The 23,648-nt window shown below is 52.1% G+C and overlaps 10 protein-coding genes across 10 annotated transcripts; 3 read left to right on the forward strand and 7 right to left on the reverse strand.

The window, feature by feature from the left end:
• Positions 1-625: 625 nt before the first annotated feature.
• PG994_013066 (uncharacterized protein) lies at positions 626-2,742 on the reverse strand (the record flags this gene model as incomplete). Its single annotated transcript, XM_066864475.1, has 2 exons — positions 626-1,038; positions 1,095-2,742. The coding sequence occupies 2 exons, from the start codon at positions 2,740-2,742 to the stop codon at positions 626-628; spliced, it is 2,061 nt and encodes a 686-aa protein (XP_066709436.1).
• Positions 2,743-4,812: 2,070 nt separating this feature from the next.
• On the forward strand, positions 4,813-5,857 carry PG994_013067 (uncharacterized protein; the record flags this gene model as incomplete). Its single annotated transcript, XM_066864476.1, has 3 exons — positions 4,813-5,565; positions 5,641-5,740; positions 5,793-5,857. The coding sequence occupies 3 exons, from the start codon at positions 4,813-4,815 to the stop codon at positions 5,855-5,857; spliced, it is 918 nt and encodes a 305-aa protein (XP_066709437.1).
• Positions 5,858-6,379: 522 nt separating this feature from the next.
• PG994_013068 (uncharacterized protein) lies at positions 6,380-8,033 on the reverse strand (the record flags this gene model as incomplete). The annotated part of the gene is made up of 2 exons (XM_066864477.1): positions 6,380-6,606; positions 6,665-8,033. 2 exons carry the CDS (start codon positions 8,031-8,033, stop codon positions 6,380-6,382), a joined length of 1,596 nt encoding a protein of 531 aa, XP_066709438.1.
• Positions 8,034-8,480: 447 nt separating this feature from the next.
• Positions 8,481-9,386, reverse strand: PG994_013069 (uncharacterized protein; the record flags this gene model as incomplete). Its single annotated transcript, XM_066864478.1, has 1 exon — positions 8,481-9,386. The coding sequence occupies one exon, from the start codon at positions 9,384-9,386 to the stop codon at positions 8,481-8,483; it is 906 nt and encodes a 301-aa protein (XP_066709439.1).
• A 517-nt stretch (positions 9,387-9,903) lies between these two features.
• Positions 9,904-10,320, forward strand: PG994_013070 (uncharacterized protein; the record flags this gene model as incomplete). Its single annotated transcript, XM_066864479.1, has 1 exon — positions 9,904-10,320. One exon carries the CDS (start codon positions 9,904-9,906, stop codon positions 10,318-10,320), a length of 417 nt encoding a protein of 138 aa, XP_066709440.1.
• A 304-nt stretch (positions 10,321-10,624) lies between these two features.
• PG994_013071 (carbohydrate-binding module family 18 protein) lies at positions 10,625-11,798 on the reverse strand (the record flags this gene model as incomplete). Its single annotated transcript, XM_066864480.1, has 2 exons — positions 10,625-11,727; positions 11,789-11,798. 2 exons carry the CDS (start codon positions 11,796-11,798, stop codon positions 10,625-10,627), a joined length of 1,113 nt encoding a protein of 370 aa, XP_066709441.1.
• A 1,604-nt stretch (positions 11,799-13,402) lies between these two features.
• Positions 13,403-13,882, reverse strand: PG994_013072 (uncharacterized protein; the record flags this gene model as incomplete). Its single annotated transcript, XM_066864481.1, has 3 exons — positions 13,403-13,427; positions 13,492-13,550; positions 13,613-13,882. 3 exons carry the CDS (start codon positions 13,880-13,882, stop codon positions 13,403-13,405), a joined length of 354 nt encoding a protein of 117 aa, XP_066709442.1.
• A 1,032-nt stretch (positions 13,883-14,914) lies between these two features.
• PG994_013073 (Serine/threonine-protein kinase oca2) lies at positions 14,915-17,858 on the reverse strand (the record flags this gene model as incomplete). The annotated part of the gene is made up of 4 exons (XM_066864482.1): positions 14,915-15,606; positions 15,668-17,018; positions 17,260-17,537; positions 17,744-17,858. Coding segments are annotated over 4 exons (2,436 nt in total), but the record flags the coding sequence as incomplete, so codon positions are not given.
• A 2,654-nt stretch (positions 17,859-20,512) lies between these two features.
• PG994_013074 (mitochondrial 54S ribosomal protein uL11m) lies at positions 20,513-21,080 on the reverse strand (the record flags this gene model as incomplete). The annotated part of the gene is made up of 2 exons (XM_066864483.1): positions 20,513-20,848; positions 20,949-21,080. The coding sequence occupies 2 exons, from the start codon at positions 21,078-21,080 to the stop codon at positions 20,513-20,515; spliced, it is 468 nt and encodes a 155-aa protein (XP_066709444.1).
• Positions 21,081-21,944: 864 nt separating this feature from the next.
• Positions 21,945-23,423, forward strand: PG994_013075 (oxidative stress survival- Svf1-like protein; the record flags this gene model as incomplete). The annotated part of the gene is made up of 5 exons (XM_066864484.1): positions 21,945-21,967; positions 22,043-22,258; positions 22,320-23,121; positions 23,176-23,284; positions 23,350-23,423. 5 exons carry the CDS (start codon positions 21,945-21,947, stop codon positions 23,421-23,423), a joined length of 1,224 nt encoding a protein of 407 aa, XP_066709445.1.
• Between the last annotated feature and the right edge of the window lie 225 nt (positions 23,424-23,648).

Here is a 23,648-nt window from a genome sequence, read left to right on the forward strand (position 1 = left end):
GTACTTCAATAAGTACCTAATCAACGCACCACCGTCTGCCTAGGTAAGGTAACATCAAAGATTCGTTGACGCATGGAATCTGGAGATATCCTCGGTTCGGGCTCGGTATTGGAATAAATCTTGGTAGAAAAGCAACACGCAGCTGCTCATCCCTTCCGAATGCAGCAAGCAACCTCAAAGTTTGCCGTGGAAGTAAACAAGCTTGGTAGATTCCGAGCATGCTTATACTCGACCAAGCTTATTGCTGGTGTTCACGCAGTGACAACTGCCAAGCTTGACAGAGGTTAAACTACGATTTGGCATCAACAATAACACTCATCACATGTTGCAGCACTGAACGGAGACGTGCCATGGAATCAGTGACGTTTTCTTTCTCAGGACGCTGCCATCAATAGCCGTTTTCATCATAAACCTCATGCTGAAATAAAATGTCAACGCCTCGCTAACGTGCCGTAGCCACCTGCTCGAATAACCAGTAAATATGACGCCCCCTGGCTCCTGTTCCCATTTCCAATATCGATGATTTCCTTTACGCCGTCCTTGCTCATGCCTAACCCTGCCATGCCGTATGTAAAACATTGTGTCTCGTTTCTGTATCTCGTTGAAATCTAAAGCCCTGGGAACCTTAGCTGTTGGCTCCCCCGTTTGCTGCTGTGCTGTTGCTACCGTTGTCGGCAAGCTTTTCTCTCTGAAGCATGACCCTTTGGTTGCATATGTCAATGAACATCTCGAACTTTTCGATCGTCTTGTCCTTAGTTCGGAGGTCCTCTTGTAATTTCTCGATCGTTTTCTTGCTCTCCTCTCGCAGCTTTTTCAATTCTTCCTTCGTATTAGCGAGCTCACGTCTCAGATCAGAGCGGATTCGCTCTTCCGGGGTTGGCGCCGGTTTGCTGTATATAGCCGGCCGCTCCTCAGCTATCCCTGCCTCAACCTTTTGGGGATTGCGGTTAATTGCTGCTCGCGCATTATAGATATCTCGTGGCAGCAATGGGACGTGAGGGTTTTGCTGCTGTAGAATTTCCAGCGTCTGACTAACGCCTATGCCTGGTCAGGTTAGCACTTTTGTACGAGAATGTCACGTTATAGTTACCCACCAGATTCTTTAAGCTGCTTGACCGCCGCAACCATCTTGCTATCCAACTTTCTTGCGGCAGGGTGAAGTAGTGGGCTCTCACTGGGGCCATGATTATGCTGCAGGTGTACTGCATCTGGGCGGTAACGAATGGTCCACTGGGTGCGCTGCTCGATCGCGAAGAATCCAAATTGGCAGTTGCACTTGCGTGAAGAGGTCTTCCGCTTCCTCTGCTCGGGGCTCACGCGACTTGGGGGCTTTCCGGCACGGTCACACACAAACAAGACCTTCTTTAAGCCCGGTACAGTCTTCTTTGACCTTCCTATTACCACGGCATATCCCACCGATGTGCAATATTCCAGGACATGTCGGTGGACCGCCTCGAGACTCGCGTAACTCCCGCCCTCTGGCGGTGCCGACATCATGCCGCCCATGGGTGTCCGGGGAACAAAGGGTGTGCCTTCAAGGAGCTTTGGTGACAAATGGCTGTCCCCCTCGCCCGACTCGTCTTGACTGTCCAATTCCATGTCATCGTCATTGTGCGAGTCTTGCTGCTGGACCGTTGGCTCGGGCGCCGGCGGTGGTGGAGCCACAGACTGACTCGGTGGTTGCGGCGTTGACTGCGGTTGTAGTGTTGGGGGTGGCTGATGTGCTTGTGGTGGAATCGGCTGGTGATTTGGATGTGTTTGTGGGGGTGGTTGCTGAGGCGCAAGTTGGTGACTTGGAGGATGTGGCGGCTGGGAGTGCGGCGGAGGGCGAGCCGAGTGACTCTGCTGCGGATGACTCTGCTGGTGGCTCTGCGGATGGCTCTGCGGGTGGCTCTGTTGATGACTTTGTGGGTGACTCTGCGGGTGGCTCTGTGCGTGGTTCTGCGGATGCGACGCAGGCAGGCCTTGACTATGGGATTGTGGATGAACCTGTGGTAGAGCATGGTTATGTTGGTGAGGGGGGGTATGAGACATCAAGTTGGCATCGTTCGGCTGGTGAACCTGTTGTGGTTGTTGTTGTTGGACCGGTTGCTGCTGCGGGAGCGGCTGAACCTGCTGTGCTACCGGATGGCCCTGATGTGTTGGATGGCTCTGGTGGTTCTGGTGGTTCTGGTGCGCCTGGTGTGCCTGGTGCGTTTGATGCGTTTGGTGCGCCTGGTGAGTCTGGTGTGTTTGGTGATTCGGATGTGCCGGGTGAGGTTGCTGCTGCAGCGGCTGGACAGGCTGGACCGGTTGAGGAACTGGTTGCTGAACATGCTGTTGCACCTGCTGTGACATAGGCTGGTTCATGGCCTGTTGAAGATAGGCCATCTGCCCCGGCTGTTGCTGCAACTGCCGCTGCGGACCAGCGCGTTGGCGGCCGGCGGCCACGGCAGACGCGCCGTGCGCCTGGGTTGGGGTGTGCCTCGACGTGCCATTGGGGACGTTTTGGACGCCGTTGACGCCCGGGACGGGAGACGGCGTGCTGCTCGTGAAGAGGTTGTGGGGGTAATGGGCCTGAGGCGGCTGCTGAGGCGTGTACTGCTGAGGTTGGTACGGCGACTGGTGTTGTTGCGGTGTCGGCGAGGGTTTGGGCGGCGTGGCGGAATGGGAGGATGAAGTGTATGTCCGTCTCAACCCATTGACCTGGGGGAAGGCAAGGCCAGGATGGGAATGTGGATTGTGGTCATTTGTGGTAGACATGCCTACTTCGACACAAAAGAGAAGATAAGGAAAACCGATATGACGAACAAGGCGAGATGCAAAGGCGCCAAAGCTGGGATAAACAACCCTGGCTGCACCGACGAAAGGAAAGGTAAGGTAAGGTAGGGAGGCGTGACTATAAAATCCACGATCTTCAACACTGGGGCCCGGGTGTGTCTGTACTGACCAGAATACTGTGAGGAGGGTGAGTGAAGGACGGGGGAGGGGAAGGAAGGGGGGGGGTGCCTGATGGTGGAAACTGGCTGCTGGAGAGGTGGCAGGTGTGCGTGGGATCGGGCCCGAAGAGAAGTGAAAAGTAAGCAGGGGCCATGGTCAACGTGTACTTCTCTATCCCATACTGCGGCAGCTCTGGAGGCAGGTACTTGTGTGCCCCGGTTTCAGCCAAAGCTAGCCTCAACTTGGTTAGACGCTGGCTGCATTACGGAGCTCTCAGGCCTTTATGCACACCCTGCCCGCCCGGGTTGCAACTTGCAAGAGCAGATAAGTGTACAATGCTACCCCCTTTGGGGTAAGTTGATCGATTAGGTGGTGCTCCTCGATATAGTGGTAGATCTCGCTCGGGCTTCAAGGGTAGTTGGTGGTAATTGTAGGTCAATCCTTCAATTCCATAATGTGCCTTTTCTATAATCCAAGACAGGCGGCGACTATTACTTACCATAGGTATAGAGTATACATGAAACATGGCAGATTAGCGGCTGTTGAGAGGCTGGCACCTGCCAATTTGGCTTCAGGATGTGCTGCTGCAGCCACCTTGTCTTTTGCTGTCACCTCGGATTCGATCCCCGGATTGCTTGCAGCCAAAACCGACCGGGGAGGGTTGCTTCCATGAGGTGGCAACGGGACCAATCATGAGCAATCGGGAAGGACTAACAAGCCGACTGCAGGTGGAAAAGATTCGTGATGGCTCACTATCCGGGCCAGCCTGCCAGCCTTCGTCATCAATGTCCATTGTATGTATGTAGGTATGCCCATCTGCTGCGACCCGTGAGAGAATATGAGCTACATATCTGGGTGTAGATACCTAACGCTCATGTACCTATTGTGCAGCAAGTAGTAGCCATGAGGGCAGATAGGTACGTAGGTATGTAGGTAAGGTCACACTTATGTAGCCAGAACGGGAATCGGTCTGGTCTTCCTTATTATTATTATCCCTCCTCCTACGGTACGTGCTTTGTGACAGGTCACCGCAGCCTTGATCGTCAATCAAATTGAATCGACTTCGTCTGAACCTGAGCGTGACGGAGTAAGGCGCAACACTGACTCTTCAAGATCTGGCTGGGCCACTTTCCCTACCATCAATAATACATCCCAGTCTGATCCTATTCGCATTGAGCGTTCAAAGTCGTCATGGTCAGGCCGTAACCGGATACATCACACAGCACACCAACCAAGCCGCTGGTATACACCGGAAATTTGTGTCCACAATCCACCTGCACCTCAAGACGGCCTGCATGCGCGGGTTACAGCACTTCTGCTGCATATCAGGTCTCGCTGGCTTTTACAGCCGTTCGAAATACAAGATACAGGTGTGTGTGATGTGGCCATGAGGCTTGGCTTCAGCCAGGTACCTGCCACCGAATAACCCACGCCTCACTCTCTGAATCACCCACCATCCATCATCGTCCTCTAGTATATCCGAAAATACAGATCTAGTCAATTCACTTTCTACACACGAGGCTACGACAGCTCGACCAAATAATTGGTTGGTTCTTGCTTGCTTGACTATTCGGCATTCCAGCATTGGGCTGAACCAACGGAACTGCTTGGAGTCGATGCCACCATTTACTTGTTGGTGAATGAAAGGTCAACGTAGAACTTCCGTGCAGGCGGGACGAGGTGAACGAAGGAGTTGCGGACATCACATATCAAAATCTCGCTTAGCTACACTCTTATCCCTTTGAGCCCTTGCGGCCTGACCAACAAATACTAGGCGCCTGTACGTTGGCATTGGCTCTTGCCGACCCGGAACGTCGCCATGGTTCGTATCGTCTTCCCCAACCGCGGGGCCTCCATGCCGAAATTCGAACCGAGTATCAGCACTGGCGTACCATGTCAGACCGTGGCCAACGTATGGTTCAGGGGTGGTTCAAGGATCCGGATCCAGAGACGCTGGAAAGAAAGCTTGCCGACCATATGACCCTGTCAGAGCCGCAAATCCCACCCCACCTCCGGCCCCGCAACATGGCAGCGGAGGGTGCGCTCGTACCCTCCGCTACGATCCTCCCGGCCTTCTTACAAGACACGGCACCGTCCACATCCCAACCCCCGGCAAGTCAGGATACCAATAACAGATTTATGAAACTACCCCTGGAGATTCGGAACATGATCTACCAGTGCTGCGTCTTTTACCCTCCAGTCAGAGAGCTCTACCACGCATATTACTCCCAACAGCAACCTCGAGGTACCGGCAAACGGAGCTCTGGCGTACAGCGCTGCACGCCTACCATATACCTACTATGCAAGCAGATTACCCGAGAAGCTCTCTATATGCTACGCAGACGGCTTCTTGTCATTGACCGCGTTCCACCGTGGCTAATGGGTCACTCCAATCCCCTTGGAATCTGCAACTTCATCCACAGAGACACTTTGCAGACAGTAAGATACCTCGAGCTGCGAGTAGCCTTTGGTGAGGGTGGCTATGGTAGTGGAGATGTATGGCTTAACTTGGTGGTTGATATCCTAAGCGCGCTTGCACCGCGCAACTCAATCATCGAGCTCAAGGTGCTCATCAAGCTCCATCACGTAGAGATTCGACATGTGTGGACCCGTGAGCTTGTTTATTATGAGCTACTGTTGCAACAGGTATGTTTTGAATGTAACGAGCCCTCCCCCTGAAGTTCTGCAGTTGGCTGACATAATAATCCCTGTGCAATGTAGCTTAGAGACTGGGAGCATAAGCATGGTAACAGGCCATGCACGGTCCAGTTCGAGCACTGGGTCATCGATGACCCGTATGCCTACAGAACGGGGTTCAGGAGTAAGTCTCTGTGAAGTCAGGGATGCAGATGTTTGCTAACAATGGTAATAAGATCCCCTGATAAGACGCCACCCGGACGCCCTGCTTTGGCCTGGCAGTATCATGGAGTGCCTTTAATCTTGATACGCCGCTTCGAGGAGACACATTGAGAGCGTGCTAGATTGAGACCCTGGGCGACACCGACGTATAACGAATGCAGAGACAACAGTGATCAGGGATGGTGATGAAATCATGGTGCTGTGGCTTTGGTCCTCTTTGGCATTTAGCGGGATGTGAGCGTCTCAACGGAACAACCACCTGGAGACTTGCCAACTCCAGTAATGACAGCAAGGGAGAATAGAAGCAAAATGGAATTATCACTTGTGAATACAATTGGACTGGATTTATCTGCGATCTTTGATATCGAGGCATTGCCCCGTCAATCACTGAATAGCCAACATACAACCTGCACAGCTAGACGATACACAACCCGAAGCAAGGCATGTCGCCCACTACCAATCTTTGGGTGTAGCTCAACAGACTTTTAGAAACCGAAACAACCGAAGCTTTGCAACCAATTTCCCCTCCATGATGGAATGTGCCACTCCTGTTTCCTTCTTGTTTTCTTTCGTACAGCCCTCTCGCCCATCAACCGACATATCAAGCAAGCAGCTTGGAAATATCCGCCACCCGCGTCTCCTTTGCCTTTCCTTTCTGCGATTTCTCCTGAAACGCTTCACTGACAAGACGGCGCTTCTCACTCTGTATGTCCAGGACACGCTCTTCGATGGTTCCCTCGACAACCAGACGCCAGACGGTAGTCTTACGAGTTTGGCCAAGACGGTGAACTCGGTCAACGGCTTGGTCCTCTATAGCAGGAGCCCACCCTATATCGATATGTCAATAACCAGGGGGGGCCGTTCACGGGAGATAGACAACACTTACAACTATCCGCCAAGATCACAGTATCGGCTGCGACTAGGTTCAAGCCGACGCTGCAAACCTGCAAGCTTGCTAGTAGAATGCGAGTGCTCGGGTCGTTGTTCAGAGACTCGATGGATGCATCTCGTGCTTTCTTGGGCATGCTACCATCGATTCGGGTGTACGGGATGTTCAAATCCTTCAGAAGTTGCTGGACGACGTTTAGGTACGACGTCCATTGTGAAAATACCACCACCTTAGAACCCTCATTTTTCAGAGTGGCTCCCAAGATATTCACCAAAGCCTCGGTTTTCGAGCTCTTTGATGCCTCTTCGGGATCTATCTCAGACTCTTCTCCCTGCTCAGGCGCTGGCTCAACGAGGGATTCTTCGCTCAGCTCAGCTCGGCACATAGGACACTTGCTTTGCATCTGAATTGCTCTCGTGATGCATGCTTTGCCGAAGACATGCTTGCACGCTGTGATGACAGGTTCATGCAAACCAACTTCCTCGTAGCAAATGGCACACTCTTCCTGGCTCTCGATTATGAATTGCAGTGCCTGCTGAAGAATGGCAACATTCTTTGGGTCCAGGGTGACGACTTTCTGGTCTTCAAAGAAAGCCAGCAGATTCTGCACACGTTCCTTGCAGAGCACCCAATGGTTGCAGATCTGACGCAGCCGTAGCAGACGTTCAAGAATGCTGGAGTACCGACCCTGCTGGTTTTTAGTAGAGCTCGCTTGGAATTTTTCCAATTCGCCACGAGCCTCGGCAAGCACGGCATCGTATTTTAGTTGTTCATTCTTGCTGAACGTAATGCGGTGGACGTATTCCGTCTTTGGAGGCAGCTTGAGATCGACAAACTTCATGTCCTTCCTTCTCCGAAGGCATATATCTTTCATCAGGTGAGCCAAGACCTTGACAGCTTTGGATCTGTCGGGGTGGCCGTCGTACAGCTGCCGAATTGGTCGTGTAATCACCTGACCGAATACGCCTTCATCCTCAAGTCCTCCTTTGAGCTTAAGAAACTGGAGGAGGGACAGGAAGTCCTTGACACCGTTGATGATTGGAGTGCCAGTCAACAACCAGCGGGATGTCGCCTGCAGCTTATGTGTCGCATGGGCTGTCTGAGATGACGGGTTTCGGATATTGTGGCCTTCGTCTAGCACGACTCGACGCCAGTTTATAGAATATAAACGGGCTGCACCATTCTTCACTTTGCTCTCCGAAAGCAGCTTGCCATACGTTGTGATGACGATATCCGAATTCTTCAGATCCTCGCTCGAGATCTGTTTGGAAGAGTGGTATAATAAGACACGAGGCTGGTGTGCTTCTTTGACGTGGAACTTGACCTGTTGTTCCAATTGCCTATTCGTGACCCAAGCGATTAGCATTACCTACTTTAAGGGGCTTTAGGGTAGTTGAAACAATCAAGAATGATTAATCACGCATCCGCAGTGTAAGTAACTTGTGTACCAATACCCCCGAGATAGGCCGAAAAGGAGCCAGGCTCCGGAAAGTGACGTACCGAGAACAGTCCTTGGCAAAGTAAGGTCAGCAAGGAGAAGAGGAACACTATCTTGAAGAGAGCACTTACACGGGTGCAACTATTAGCGTCGGTCCGTCCTGGGGCCCTTGAGACAAGATCAAGCTGATGATCTGCAAGGTTTTCCCAAGACCCATGTCGTTGGCAAGTATACCTCCCTTGAGAAGCTGCGGTGGGGAGTTTGTTACAAAAGACGTAGCCAGATTCTGGAAAGAATTGTTATTCGGGCGGCGCTTCCAGAGCTGTACAACATCTGTGGAGTTCACAGCAGGCACCTGTGGGTTCTCCTTCGCGATCATCCATGCAAGACCCTGCAGCACGGTTTAGTATGTCTCAACACAGTCAAGAATATGAGTTTCCATACTTGAAGTTGATAAGGCAAGAGAGTCGACTTCAGTAGTTCTGGTTGCTCTGCCATTGGCATCTTCTCCAGCGCCTCTTCGCCTGTAGCCAGTACGTTGCTGAGTTGATCCGTTCTCTGTACTTCGAAGGCTTCACTAGTAGAGACGAGACCCTGGAGTGTCGCTCCCTGCTCCTCCCGTTGGATGGCTTCTTGGGCGAGGCCGACACTGGAGGAGCCGCTCTTCAGGCCAGTCGACCTCCGAATGGCCTCTGCCTCCTTCCTAGTGGCCTTTAATTGGTTGGCCTTCAAAAGTTTGTCGGCCTTTAGACTCTCCTCTAGCTTGGTGCGGCCTACGGGGTCGCTGGTACCATAAAAGTAGATTCTGACTGGACAGTCGAAAGAGCCTTTCTCTCCGGTGAGAACTGCTTCCAGAACAAGATCCCCCCTATCCACATAAGGGGCGAGTTTCGAGACCACGGTTCTAGGGAGGTGGCCGATTTGGTTTCCCATCACGTTATCGACTCTGATGGCGTTGCTGTCATATTGGTTGTGAGCTTCGCGCCGGAGCACGACCAGCTCATGCGGAGTAGCAACTCCATTGTAGTATCTGACGCCGACAATCTTGTTCTCCAAAGAGCCATAGAGTTCCAACGACGACTGGGAGTCATCTTGAGTTAAGTCAATGGGATCTTCTTCTTCTCCGTATGCCGACTGTGTCGCGGGTGGCGGTTGTGATGATTCACTGGCGGGAAACGAGCTTCTCGGGCCGTTGTTCTGGCTTGAGCTCAGACGGGGATTCTTTGCCTGCGGTGGCAGGGTCCCGGCATCGTGAGGCTGGCTGCGCTTGCTTCGAACCATGATGTCTTACTTGAGACGCGCTACGCGTAGTGGACCCTGTTTAGCCGCCGCATATGAAGCGTACCAATTGCGGCCCAGAACCTCTGGATATGGTGGGCGCCAAGCTCGTGAAGAGTGGCGCAGACAAACGGAGACAAGCATACGTCAATCACCCTGCGTGCACGATCATGGAAGGTTGACAGTTAAGCCCAATTGATGTTTTGAGTCTGAGACACTAATAACGCGTGCCTTCCTTGCAAGACGCGCGATCAGGTGACAGCTACTAATATACGTACAATGGGATCGGCAATTTAGACCGCCTACCATTTTAGGGCACCCATCTAATTATTCCATACCTATTACCTACCTCTTATTGTGTATTACCCTTATCTGCTATGTAGGTCGTGCTTAATATCCATATAGTACATGTAGGCAGCAAGTGTGCAACGCGTTACCCAGCATTGGCGAGATATAAGCAAGGTCACGGCATGGCGAATGGATCCACAGCCAGGCGAACCGGGACGTGCTCGCGCTGCTCATGCCCTACCTGGACATGCCGCGCGTGTCGCTCTTCCACGTCGACGGCATCGAGGCCTTTACAGGACTCAACGCGGAAGCCGGGGAGGAGGATAAGAAGACGGCCCTGAGCGCCGAGTACGTCAGCGTGTCGCGGCTTGTAGTGGCGGCTGACAAGAGGGCCGGCTTCGAAAGGACCTGGGCCGAAGTCGGCCGCATCCGACAGGAGTACGTGAGCCCCTTTGTGCACAGAGGCGGGTGGAGGATTGAGAAACAGGATGGGAGCGAGGACAAGGACGAGTTCGTGCTGATCGGGGGGTGGGATAGCCTAGCGAAGCACGCCGAGTTCGCGGAGAGCGAGGGCGATGCGGAATACGACAAGACTATCAAGGCGGCGGTGCTGGAGTGTAATACCACGTTCTACCGGAGGGTAGTCTAAAAAGTTAAGCATACTTTAGCCGCAGAGTCAATAAACACAGTGGTCCTTTTACATTTTCATGATAAGTAGCTGCAGCATCTGTGTCTTATTCACAGTTCTACTGAGAGTTTGTATGTAACCATCACCGCCTGAAGTGAAGAGAAAAGAATCATATGTACAGAAGAAGAAAAGACTGGACCCTCTGCTCAGAGATGACTTGCACGATTTATATCCTTGACAACCCACTGGCTCTCTTGAAACGGCTCATCGCAATGCAGCCATACCTCCCCTGACACCGCGCTGTCTTGAGTGATACCCTTAAAAATCAAGCATTCCACCGGCGTGTGTGCAGGTCTGCGTGAGCCCTGCGTGCCTTCGACTTGCAGCCACGTTTGCCCTGGGCCGGAGCAGCAACGGTGGTCTCCGCCGACGCGGCGCCAGCATTCGAAGTCTTTGTGCTGGCGATATCGCCCGTGTCACCAACGACGGCCTTCTTCTGGCCGCTGCTCGCGCCACTTGGTACGTTGCCCGCGGCAGGAATCTTCGTCTTCGGCTTCGGGTCCGCGCTCTCCAGGTGCTTTCCCTTGCTGGGCGGGCCCTGGAAGCTGCCGCTGGAGCAGGCGTCCTGTATACCTTTGCACTTGGACTCCCAGACTTCACAGTTCTTGCTACCAGATGGCGGTGCGGTGCCGTAGCAAGTATCGGCCCGCTTGTAGCAAGCGTCCGAGGCCTTCCAGCAGCCGTCCTCGGTCTTGTAGTCAGGCACCTCGACGCCGCACCAGTTGGCGTTTTTCAGGAGGCAGGTGGCCGGCACGGTCTGCGCGCCTGTGATCCAAGAGTTGTCGCCTGAGGGTACCTTGACGACAGGCGTACCGGCGGATTGCGTGTTCCAGACTTTAGGACCGGGAAGAGTGTAGGGAAACTTGGGCTGGTAAATGTTGAAGGAGACGCTGGGTTCGCCAGCCTTGACGTGACCTGGAATCGAGACGCTGTAGTCGGCCGGGACGTCCAACTTGCCCGAGCCACTACCCTTGATCGCAACCTGTGCACATCCCACGTAGAACTGCGGATCTCCCTTGTCTGCTTCGTGGAGGGCAAGCAGTTCTGGGCGGACGAGGTAGTTGCCAGTAGGAAGGTTGGTCGGGATTTGGACAGAGAGCAATCCATCGTTGTCTATCAGCTTCTCGGTGCACCATTTGCCCGTTGTGCTGTCGTATCCTTCGTCCCATATCTTGACCCAGCCAGAACCAGCAGCAGTTGAAGTCGCCATATCTCCAACCTGCTTGATGTAAACAGCACAGGGTCCTTTGTGCGAAATGTCGATCGAGTCAGGCTGTTCCAGGTTCGCAAACTCTCGCCATTCAAAAGTGAGCTTGCTGCCAGCGCCAGCGGGACAGGTATAATTGACAGCCTTCTCTCCGTCGACACCTGTCAAATCGTATTAGTCACTGGGTCTCAAGACTGGGAGCCATGTTGATGCGGAACGTACCGCAAGCCATATTGTTGTTTCCTAGTCCAGCAATGGGGTTTGTGGAGTGCGCACCATCCAGACTCATCCGGACGCATGTCCCATCTCCCTGAGTCTGGCCATCCACATACATTGTAGTGAAGATAGTGTGGCCATGGGCAGTGGCTGCCAGTGTGCCAAGGAACCCGACGAGGAGAGAGTGCGATGATCGCATAATGAATGAGTTACAGAAAATCCTATATCAAACTCTGGAGTGGTGGTAAATTTCGAGGGTCTACTCAGATATCGAAGGGTGAAGTGAAAATCGCGATTTGTCAAACACAGGAACCAGAACTGTGTGTCACTGGATCAACCAAAGGAGGGTACGTTAAAGTAGCTTTCTGACGAATCTCAAGAAGGAATGACTGGTCCGAAGGATTGAAGGACTGGAAGAGCAGAGGTCAACTCGGGTCAGAGTGCAGTAAGTAGTAGCACGATGGAAGTGAGGCTGGACCACCATTATTGTAAAAAGCGGACAGATGCCTTGGGATCTTATATATCACAACTGCCCGAGCTTTAGGGGGCCGGCCATGACAAGACCTCCCTTGCAAGTTGCCGCAGGATGAGGAGCCATTTCGTTATTCTTCTCCTTCAATGCACTGCTGAATGAACATGTAGTGTAGGATTACACGACACCCTAGAGGAATGAAAAGACAGTAAGTACACACAACCTAATTGGCTTTTGAGATGCGGAGCAGGCATGCTGCCGAACCCGAAGAGTGCGATGCACGATGTTAATTGTGTGGCCATGGGGTAGTAAGCCACAAAGACCCCCTGACGTCAAAGGAGCAAACAGGCGCCTTTCAATATCGTCCAGGTTTCACCAAACCTTAGCCGCAGCCCCTAATTGGCACCCGATTTCACCGATGGCGTTGCTTTTCCTCTTGGACCAGCCTGGCTTGGCCCAACGGCTGCCTCTGAGGAATTCCAGCACGGCGCGCGTAACGGCGCTCGGGTTGCAAGATCCTAAATAAAGCATCACATCAATCATCGGTCCAACTTGGCGAAATCGCCACTCGGAACTGGTGTTTCGAAACCACATAATGACCAATCAGACCTCTCCTGCATCATGCTTTTGTTGAGACATCATCACTTCTCAGATTCCGGGATTCGCTCAAGAGTCTTCAATGCCATGCAGCCATGAGCTGGACGGCTGGCTGTCTGGTAAACGGCCAGGCCCCATATCCTTCTGTCTAGTCCAAGGGGTTCGTCCTGTCTTCCAGGGGGCCGTAGGAAAACATCACTAGCTCCCGTTCCACGAAAGTTGACTAGAGCCTAGACGCGGCTACGAGCCATGTAGGTCGATTTCAGTATTCAAGTTGGTCATTGTGTTTTAATTAGTAGATATTGGAGGGGAGAGTTGAGTCTTTCTCTTTCTCTCTTGGCCCAGATGCTGTGTACAAGCCCTCAGGACTGGCATCTGGCGATGAACCTGGTCTCAAGACGGCCTGCTTAGTTGCAAAAGCTGCGCAACGAAATCCCCCGCTCTATTTAGACAACGATTCCAAGCTCTTGTTACAAAATTGTAGTACATGGGGTGTTATGGTACAGTCGGAAGTTTTCTTTTCTCGTAATATCATGCCGGGTATCCTTTCTTTATTCGTTGATCTTGGCCAGGATTCTACAAAGATTGTGAGCAAGCCGAAGGGGTTTGACTAGTCAATAGCCGCGAAGAGAAAACTTACTCGCTGTCGCGGAAGAGGTGGAACTCATCCTCGCCGACCTTAACTGGAGAGCCGCCGTACTGAAGAGATGGTTATTAGCAGGAGAACCGGCACAAACTGTGGTTTCGAAGAGGTAACTTACTTGGGGGATCAGGACCCGGTCGCCGTTGGAAACACCCATAGGCACACGCTTGCCATCCTTGTCCAGGGCACCAGGGCCGACAGCCAACACCTTAGCCTCGTTAAGGTCCTTCACGCTCGATTCGGGGAGGAAGATGCCACTGGCAGTCTTGGTCTCTGCCTTGACTCGCTGAACCAGAACACGGTCCAGGAGAGGGACGAGCGACTTGATAGATCGGATAGCGGTGGCCTGGGAGATACTTGTGTCAGTTTTACGAGAGTACCAAAACATGGCCAGCGAAAAACATGGTAGATGTAAACCGAGAGTTTAGGCCTAGGACGTTGATGAGGAATACGAGCAGCACACCTACCATCTTGACGTTATTATGTAGAGTGAGGAATGTGGGAGAAAAGAGTTGCGCTTGAGAACAGAAGACGTCGGGTGTGTTGGGGGTTGGAAAAGTATGAAGCTATCGCGAGGGAAGAATTTCTTGGAAGCTCAAAGAGCCCGCCCGAACTTTTCTGCCAACCATCTACCCGATGGCCCAAGCTTCAGTTCCGACAGCCCCGGTTCCGGCCCCCAAAATCCCCAGCTTACCTAATCTTAGTAGGTTCCAGACTGACAGAACCTAGCCAATCGAAGCTCGGTATGTACATCCATTGATGGAGATCTTGGATCCCAGATTGATCGATCATCGAAGTCCACCTCGACAGGTGACGATTGGGGTCTGGACACACACTTTAATAAACTCAATAGCTCTATATCTCCTATCGTGGGCTGAGTGCCAGCAGAGGTACGTATGTATAGTCCGTGTAGTCAAGCATCCGTAGCGGAAAAAGCGATCATCTACTCTATAATTCGTACTGTGGCGTTATAACTATTGCTTCTCAACCTCTATGCCGCTGTGTCCCGCTTCGTTGGTCAAAACATCCCCCCAACGCCATTCTCATGTAAAACAAACCCATGCTCTTTACACTGTATTACAAGACAATAGTCCAGTTCATCTTCTCCTGCGTCTTCTGACATGCTACACAACCGCTCGATCGAGAGAGGTAAAGAAAGCTTCCTCCAACGATCGATCAGCCCGATCTCGCTGATCGGGGTTTTTTTCCTTCACATATTACTTGCGTCTTGGTTCCCGCTTGAGGCGCTGCCTTCTCCCGAACAAGGCCTTAGGCTCACTGCGTTCTTGGCTTGGTACTCTGGTCCTCCCTGCTACTGCGGCCCGATGGGTCCTTCAGTTTTTTGAGCGTCTCTATCAGCTTGTTTGGTAGACTTAGGACCCTGCTTTTCATGCACACTCCCCTTCTCCGCTTCTGATTCCTACTTACTTTGTTGCGCAGGGGGCTCGAGTATATGTGTATGATCATCTGCACTGATGATGTGGCCGGGGCCCATTTGTCGGCAGATGACGGTGTCGGACACCCATGGCTCTTCCAAGATCTCTGTCATAGTCGCCCTATCCTTTGGCTTGATTGTGAGCATGCGACCAATGATATGCCTGCTTTCCCTTGGCAAGAGTCTCAGTAGACGCCAAGGACCTCGGATGATTTCTTTAGTAGGTTGGCCAGTCGTAGCAGCAGGCTTTCCGGATGCTTGTGCTGTCACTGTGGTGGACGAGGAGCCCTCGATCTTCTCAGTTGTGCTTGGCTTATTCTGCTTGTCGTTCTTCTCGGTCTTCTCATCTTTTTCGTTCTTCTCGCCCTTTTCATGCTTCTCACTGTTCTCGTTCTTTTCGGCCTTCTCGGTAAATATATCTCTGGGTGGGGTACTGTCAAGGTCTCCCATTGAGCGAGAGGGTGGCAAAACCAGCTTCTTTGGATCGTGCCCAGGGCTTGGTTCAGCCGCAAAGAGCTTGTAGCTGTTGTCTGTCATGCGAGGCACTTTCCAGGGGAACCTGCGCAATGACATGCAGCAATATATAATAGCCAATGACCAAATATCGACTGCCTGCGGGTCATATTTGCGTTCGTCGTAAACCTCAGGGGCAAGATATGGATCGGATCCCACGACACCTAATCACTGCATTAGTAGGGGAGTCGAAATCGATGTCGTATACAGAAGTTCCGGACTAACCAGATGCTGGCACAATACCACTTTCAAATGGGTACTTGAACACATGCGCGCTGCCGAAATCGATGATCTTCATGATGCCATGTTCGCTTACCACGACATTGTCGAGTTTCAGATCACGGTGAGCCAAGCCCATACTGTGCAAATAGGTGACGCCACTGAAGATTTGCAGAAAGCAGCAAGAAACTTCAGCCTTGGACATCTTCCCCGTCATGACAATGGCGAAAAGATCATACGGTGCATACTCCATCACCTCATACCATTTCCCTTTTTCTTGCACTATATCCAGGGTTTCGATGATGTTTCCGTGGTGTAAGGCAGATCCAACACAAAACTCAGCCGTCAGTTTCTTCACATAATCCTTCTCAGTCTCGTATGTGTGGCGAGGTCGGAACTCCTTGACGGCGAATACTGTGTTATCCTCGTTTCTCTTCATAAGCTTCACCGATCCACCTGCCCCAGACCCCAAGACTCGGCCAATTTTCCCATATTTGGAGGTTAAACCATGGTCATCGGCAAAGGGGACCTGGTACACTGACGTTCGTGAAGATGCAGCGTTTGATAGTTTAGAAGCGCCTGGCGAGGATGACTTCTTCACTTGGTTTTTCTGACCAACCTTGAAGAATCTCCGCAGGTCAGTCATGGACGAGTGGCGGCTGTGCGTAGTAGACTCAGTGCCAGTCTTTTGCAGATCATGATTGCTCTTGTTCAAGACACCCAAGAAGCCCGAATGCCTCTTTTCGCCCTTGTCCATTTTGTTGAGGCTGGTTGTGGAGGATCCTGGAGAGCTCCGCCCCTTGTGCCGATTAAATACAAATCGCTGCTCGATGTTGGCCGCGCTCCGCGTTTGGGGAGCCCGCTTGCTGGCTGCATACGGATCGTTGGCGTCTCCGGCAGGCGTAAAGGGGCGTGTGTAATACTGGGAAGCAGCGCTCAGTCTATTCGGGCTAGATTCTCTTGATGCTGGTAGAGAGTTTCCTCCATCAGGTCCCACTGAGAACATCCCCTTTCTATGTGATGTCGCGTTTCGGTCAGCGCCGGATGCAGCCTGTCTCGATACATGATCCTCGGATTTGGGGCGATGTGGTAGGTGAATTCTTGGGGCACCCAGCCGTGGAGAGTTGGGAGCCGACTCCTGGCTGCTAGCCTGCGGCGTTATCGCTTGGTGAGACTCGACGACTCCATCCTGTGACTTCTGCCCACGACCACTAGAGGATTCCGGGCCACCTGTACCGGCCGGCGTCAAGGGAGGAGAGACGATGTCAGGCCGGGAGCCCATTCCAGGCGACTGATGGCCCATTGGGCTGTTTGTCTGGTGAGGTGTAGTATTTAGCGAGTCTTCGTGTGATGGAACCTAGAAGGAAACGTTAGCCGATTTATACAAATGCATATGAGATCAGCATGCAAGATAAGGTTTCGGGTTCAGCGACGTCTTCGCTCAGAGGAGCGACAACCAAGCGCACGCCCACATGTCATGTCCGTCATCGGCTAAGACATGGATGCGGTAGCGACGGGAGCAAAAGAAACCAATGGACCAATAAGCAGCAACTATAAGGGCTGCAAAACGTGACACATCACAGCAGAACCGCACGTACCCTTGAAGGCGGAAGGGAGAAGGGCTCGAAGGAGTAGCCCTTCATGCGCTGTTCCTGTAGCTTTACGCCGTGCAAGGAGCTAGAGAGAGCTTTGATCTGCTCAGGCGTGGCTTCGGAAGTCTCCCTAGCGCTGTCGTTGCTGGGCTCAGCGCTCGATTGCAGGTTGCCTGGCGCGATCTCTTCGATCTTGGAGGCAAAGCGCACTGCCGGTGCGGCGTCTTGGGGTTTCGCATGTTGTTCGGAAAGTTCGGGAAGTTGTTCGGGGCTGCCTGTACGGGCTGGAAGAAAGGAGTGTCAGCAGCGAAGAACAAAGCGTTGTGTGCCAAGGAATTTCTACGGCGTATCGTGTCGAAAGGGTTGGAGGGACAATGGTTTCTCAGAATGATATGCATGCACGGTGAAAAAGTGAGTTTGGACGGTATTAGGCGAAGCTACGTATGAGGCTTGGAATTGTATACGTCAAGGAGATCGAGGAGAAAAGTACCTGGCGGCTGTTGTTGGGCCTGGGGGCCATCGTTTCCTTCCTTGGTCATGATTACTGTTGTGGCATCAGCGTGATGCTCGTACTTGGGGTAGAATGGGGCCAAGGGTGGCGATTGATCTAATGATTGTCGTAGAGCTATGCTATGGTAGCGACTGTACGATGTTACAATATATATGAAATGAATGAGGGGAGAGGGAAAAGAAGACGATCGTGATGCGCGAGATGTCAAGACCTCCTCCAGCTTTGATTGAGTCCCGCCCGGCTTCGTAGTAGGAGAGACTAGACTACTACGACCATTTTACAGTACAGTACCAAGTCATGGTGGGGCAATCTATGGAGGGAAGTCAACAAGTCCTCCACCTCCGCCTATCAACGCTACATTATCTGCAACTATTCCCGATTGCCTCCATTTGGCCAGTGGTACTTGTGCATGTACACGGATCAGCGAGCAGACGCATGTACAGATTGTTAAGGGGGGCATCTGATGTATGCAGGCAGACGGCACGCCTCCTTGGGAAAGAAAACCCTGTAGTAGTGCAAGACAGACAGACTTTCAGGCTGGTCAGATCGCTCTTCCACTCGGCGTGCGCGATACACAAACTGACAATGTGGGGTCCTGCTTTTTCTGTGCTGTGCTGACGAAAGTCACGAACCAAGCACTAATAAACTGCTTGGGGACTAGATCTCATCAGGTCGGTCGGTAGGCCAAATCTCTCAACTGGGTGCTTTCCAAGACAAAGCTTGTTGTGACTCTTCGTTAATATGTACTTGCCTACAACATAAGATGTATATACCTACCCGACATCGTCATCGTCATCCTCCTCTTCCTTCCTCTCTCCGCAAGTGTGAGAGCGATCGCGGAACATTGAAGATAGATCTGATTGATCCATAGCACTCTATTGGACGGCCAGGTAGCAAGTATCCCATGCCATCAATGTCAGTTGAGGCTCCAAATGTAACCTTGAAGTCTTATCACCTACTACTTTCTTTTGCCTGGATATGATAAGTTGTTTGCTGTATTCCTGGATGTACCTCGGGATGGTCCACCATTCAAATGTCGTGACTAACAAGTCCTGCCAACCAAACTGTTTGTCTCAACTCGGAATGGTCTATAAGCTGCCCGGCTATCCGAGCCCCGGAAGCCGAGCATCATGAGGCACACTTACGAAAGCGTGCGTTTGTCGCGGCTCATCAAGACGACACAATAAATGAGGGTCTCCGGCATTTACTCGGCCCAAGGCCCACGAGGCCAGGCCCCCCCCCCATTATCCAATCGAGTCCACCCTTCGCTCAAACAAGCCAACTCGTGAGACGCAAGCCGCTTTTCTAAAGTAATCACTCGATCCAGGAACGTGAATGTTCAAGAGGAATGCAATAAACCAGAAACGTATGCGGGAGAGTTCCGGCGGCTGCTAAAATAGGCACACACGGCCAGGTCACCCTGACCTGCCACGTGAATTATGCTGTTGTTGTTAGGAAACCACATACCAACATCGTACGTACACTGCTGTTCATGCTCACTTATACCTAGAACCAAGCAACGAGGCAGGTGCATGCGTATGTATCCAGTCTTGTCACGTACCACTCAACCCAGATCCACAACAGGGAGTTGTCGTAAGTCCCCATCTTGGCCCCGGATCAACAACCGGTGCGATGTGCGATCTTCGATTGGGGTAAGTTGGTTTGGCTGGATGGGCTGATGCAACTCTTATTATAATCATCTTCTCATCAGGGGATGTGAATTTGAGCCATTGGAAACTCACCGATGAAGACCCGGGCATGCAGTTGGTTTTGCTCATGGCGGAAGCGTAGGTAGGTACAGAGGCAATCGGCTCTGACGCGTCATGGGATGTCGTGAATCAATGATACTATGCCGCCCTTACATAAGCCACAGTGGCTCTAAAAAGAGGGCAGGGGATATCATAGGTATAGATCACAATAAGAGGCACAGAGGTCCTTCTCCATATTAGTGAATAATCCAAATGTTCATACAGAGTGGCGCGCCTGTATTGCCTTTGATGCATCAATGTAGCTCTAGCAGCGACAGGAATAGACACTATTATCCATGTCGCTTTCCTGAGGGTCATTGTATTTGTAGATATATTGTAGATATATCAGATTGAGTGTCATGGTTCTCTTAAGTTCAATTCCACTCTTTTCTGGCATGAACGTTTCATGGGATAGGCCATACCAGCTGATCTTCCGCGGAGCTTATCAATAACAGTATTGCTCCCGGAAATCCCACTACTTACAATAGTGCTATGTATATGCCTCGACGTGAGCATCCCAGGCAGTGTCAACTCATGCTCATATGGATGCGCAAGCTCTCGCGATGAAGCAGTGACGCTGGGACACTTTAGCTACATGTGCTCAAATATGTTTTCGACTCTTTCATACGCTCGTTTCCCTGTCGAACCAGCCTCCAGTCTGGGGTATAGGTGTAAGAGTATATGCATTCAACAACTGCGCCCATTGGCCGAGGCTATCCAACAAAGCAATATTCTTGAGGACGTAAACACGTTGATATAGTCGTGAAGTTGAGTTTTCAATCGGCCTTGCGAATGAAGGGTAGTCCTAGACGGTGATTGTACAGGTAATATTGTACCCACACACCCCTATGACTTTGTCCGGCCCAATATGAGCGTGATTTGACCTGGTCACGTATATAGTCCTCCATACCCTCCTTCACATGTTGATACATAAAATTTTACAGATGGGCATCTGGCAACTTTCCCCCCCCAGCCTTTCTTTCCATCATACTTCCTTCCCTTATGCCACCACATCGAGGCCTATCGATTTGGCCTGGTATATTATGGACTTGCAAAGCCCCTCCAATGAGAGTCCGGATAGTCGCAATTCGGTTTGCTTGATTTTGGCGATCTCGTAGATGTGCTTCAGAGTGAGGGTGCCCACTACCTCATGGCCAGGCTGGCTGGCGCCTTTCCGCTTGCCCTTCTTGCCCACCGGCAGGTCGGCGGCATTGCGCAGGAGCCAGGAGGTTTGTGGGGTTCGGATGTCAAAGGTGAAAGATCTGTCTGCGCGGACGGTCACGCGAGTCGGCATCGGGGTGCCTGGTACGATGTGGGCTGTTCTGGCGTTGAACTCCTAATAGTAGCGAGGTTTTAGCACGACAACTCCGAGAACCACCCGGCTGCTGCCACACCGCCGACAGGCAGACAGCTAAGTCTGGCTCGTTTTTGCATACCTTGCAGAAGTCCATCGACTTGATACCTTTGCTACCCAGCGCCGGACCAACAGGAGGGCTGGGGGTCGCCTGGCCAGCTCCGACGATGAGCTTGACAATCTGGTCCGCTGCGGCACCGCGCACCTTGGACATTGTGACCGGCTGGCTGTGGAGTGAAGGGGCAGGTTGGAGGAAAGAGTCAAATTTACGGGGAGGGAAGAACGGCAGGTCAATGCTGGGAAGGAATAAAGACAACAATCCTACGACTCAAATTGGAACGAACCGCCAAACGACAATTGAACCCGTTCCACTGACTGGCGATCCTAAAATTTGGCGTTAGTGGCAGCTGCTGGTCGATGTCGGCGATTACTCGTCCGAGCTGCCGGTACTTACCTAACTTACTCGAGGTTCTGGCCCCAGCAATTGATGAACGCACCTGACTGACACCTGAGCCAGCAACACGCGGTCCAGGCCTAGTCTTTGCTAGTCCAGCCCGCCAACGCCAAGTATTTGCAAGTACCGGATATGTCAAGTATTAGGCTCCCCCTGTCAATGTCACTCTCTACCTATCAGGTCAACTAAAAGGTCGTAAGGCGCAAGACCGTTCATATTGACCCAAGATTTCCAAGCTGAGTTAAGGTTATGCATGTGAAGCATGTACCTACAGGACCAGGAATAGGGCCCGTCTAGCTGTACATAGGCACCGCTGTTATCGATAACCATTTGCCCCTCCGCCTGCCCGTTACATCCAAGTGACCTATACTGTACTATCAGCTCTCGTCAGGCGGCGCTTCTCTCTGCTGCACCCCACTAATAGCTATGCCTTGGCTCCATCACTCAGCGCTGTAAGAGGTTTGAACCTGTCACTACATGTACATCTCTCGACTCACCTCTAGAATCATACCGCTTCTTCCTCAACATCATCTTCTTTTCATCCCCTAAATCACATCTTGTAGACACCTTCAAGATCCTTTCAAGGAAAACTCATTACAGAAGACACGCTACGCCGCCCACAACATGTTCAACTGGGCCAAGAAGACGTGAGCTTTTCCCGTCTTCCAGCCCACTGACTGTCGAGAACAAACCCCGCTAACATCGCTGTAATCACTCTCCAGTTTGGCGGATGTTGTCGGCACCGAGGAGCCCATCTACGGCCCTTCCGCCGTCAGATCCGTCGCCGAGGACGCCAAAATTACTCCTTGGACCGAACTGTCCCGACAGGATCATAAGTGGCATGCGCTCGGCACCACCAGCGTCGAGACACAAAGTTTCTACCTGACGGCGGAAACCGGCCATGTCGCTCTCGCGCAGGTCATCTATAGTAATGTGGCGTAAGGCACCTAGCTACATGGAAGCACACCCTTCTTGGCTAACCTGACGGTTTTTGCGAAGCGGTGTTCGCGTCACGAGCCAGTTCAACTCGAAGATCTCTTATCCCGACCCCTCCAAGCCCCACCTGTGGTGTTCTACCGCTCTGAACGATGTCGACTTTAGCGACGACAAAGTCAACTTCTACGCCAAGGACTGCGCCGTCGAGCTGTCTGAGGATGGCAAGACCTACGCAATCAAGTCCATAACCGACCAGCGCTGCATAGTCGACCTTAAGGTCACCCGCACCGCTCCAGCCTTCGTGGCAGGTAAGGACGGCAACACACTGTTTGGCACGGATCTCTCCAAGCCTTGGGGTAACATGAGGCACGCCTTCTGGCCGAGATGTGTCGCTGAGGGGACCATGGTGACCGAGCATGGGCCTATCAACTTCAAGGGCCAGGCACTCTTCATTCACGCTTTGCAGGGCATGAAGCCTCATCACGCTGCAGGCAAATGGACCTATGGCAACTTCCAGAGTGCCAAATACTCCGCGGTGATGATGGAGTTCACTACACCCCCGTCCTACGGGACCACGACCGTCGGAGTTGGAGCCATTGCGAAAGATGGCGAAATCATTGCTGCCGGCTGCATCACAACCGCGACGCACACCAAGACAGCCGTCGATTCCGAGACCCAGTGGCCCGAGCCCAAAGAGATCAAGTTCACGTGGAGTGGCAAAACGAAAGACGGCAAGGCCGTGGAGGCCGTCATTGTCGGGCCTTTCGAGAAGCGTCTTGATCGAATTGACGTCATGGCCGAGGTGCCCGGTTTTGTCAAGAAGATCGTGGCGGGTGCGGCCGGTACCAAGCCGTACATCTACCAGGTATGTGCTTCTTTTATGCTATGAGATAACCTTGGGCTGACCGACATTTCCTAGTTCTGCCCCACGGAAGCTGTGGAGATGAAGCTGAAGATTGGAGACGAGGACATTTCCGACTCGGGGAAGCTCTTCAGCGAAGCGACCTTTATTTCGGATACAGATCCAGGTAAGTTTCCCATCGTTCTTCCCGTAAATGCACTGGCTAAAGCGGTATACATAGCAGCAACACAGTCGTAGAAGACTGTGGCACGCCTGTTCAGAAGACACGGACATTGATCCTCTACATCGGAATGAAACAGATTTAGTATTCCTACAGATGGCCGGTTTAGTTGTGTAGAGTAGAACTGGAGGCAGTATGAGTTGGTTAAGGAAGACAACCATTCATAGAGTCTGGTGGGTTCTATTCGTCTCGTGGCCAGAGTAAACATACCCTAATTAGTCTGAGCCGAAGGGGCTCTCCCATAATAACCCATTTCCAATCGCGAAGGCATACATTCACTTATAAGTTATTACCCATCTCATTCTAGATT

The sequence above is a fragment of the Apiospora phragmitis genome (genome assembly GCF_038363925.1).
Source record: "Apiospora phragmitis strain CBS 135458 chromosome Unknown utg000011l:1.0-3236445.0:1.0-3240683.0, whole genome shotgun sequence".
Lineage (NCBI taxonomy): Eukaryota > Fungi > Ascomycota > Sordariomycetes > Amphisphaeriales > Apiosporaceae > Apiospora > Apiospora phragmitis.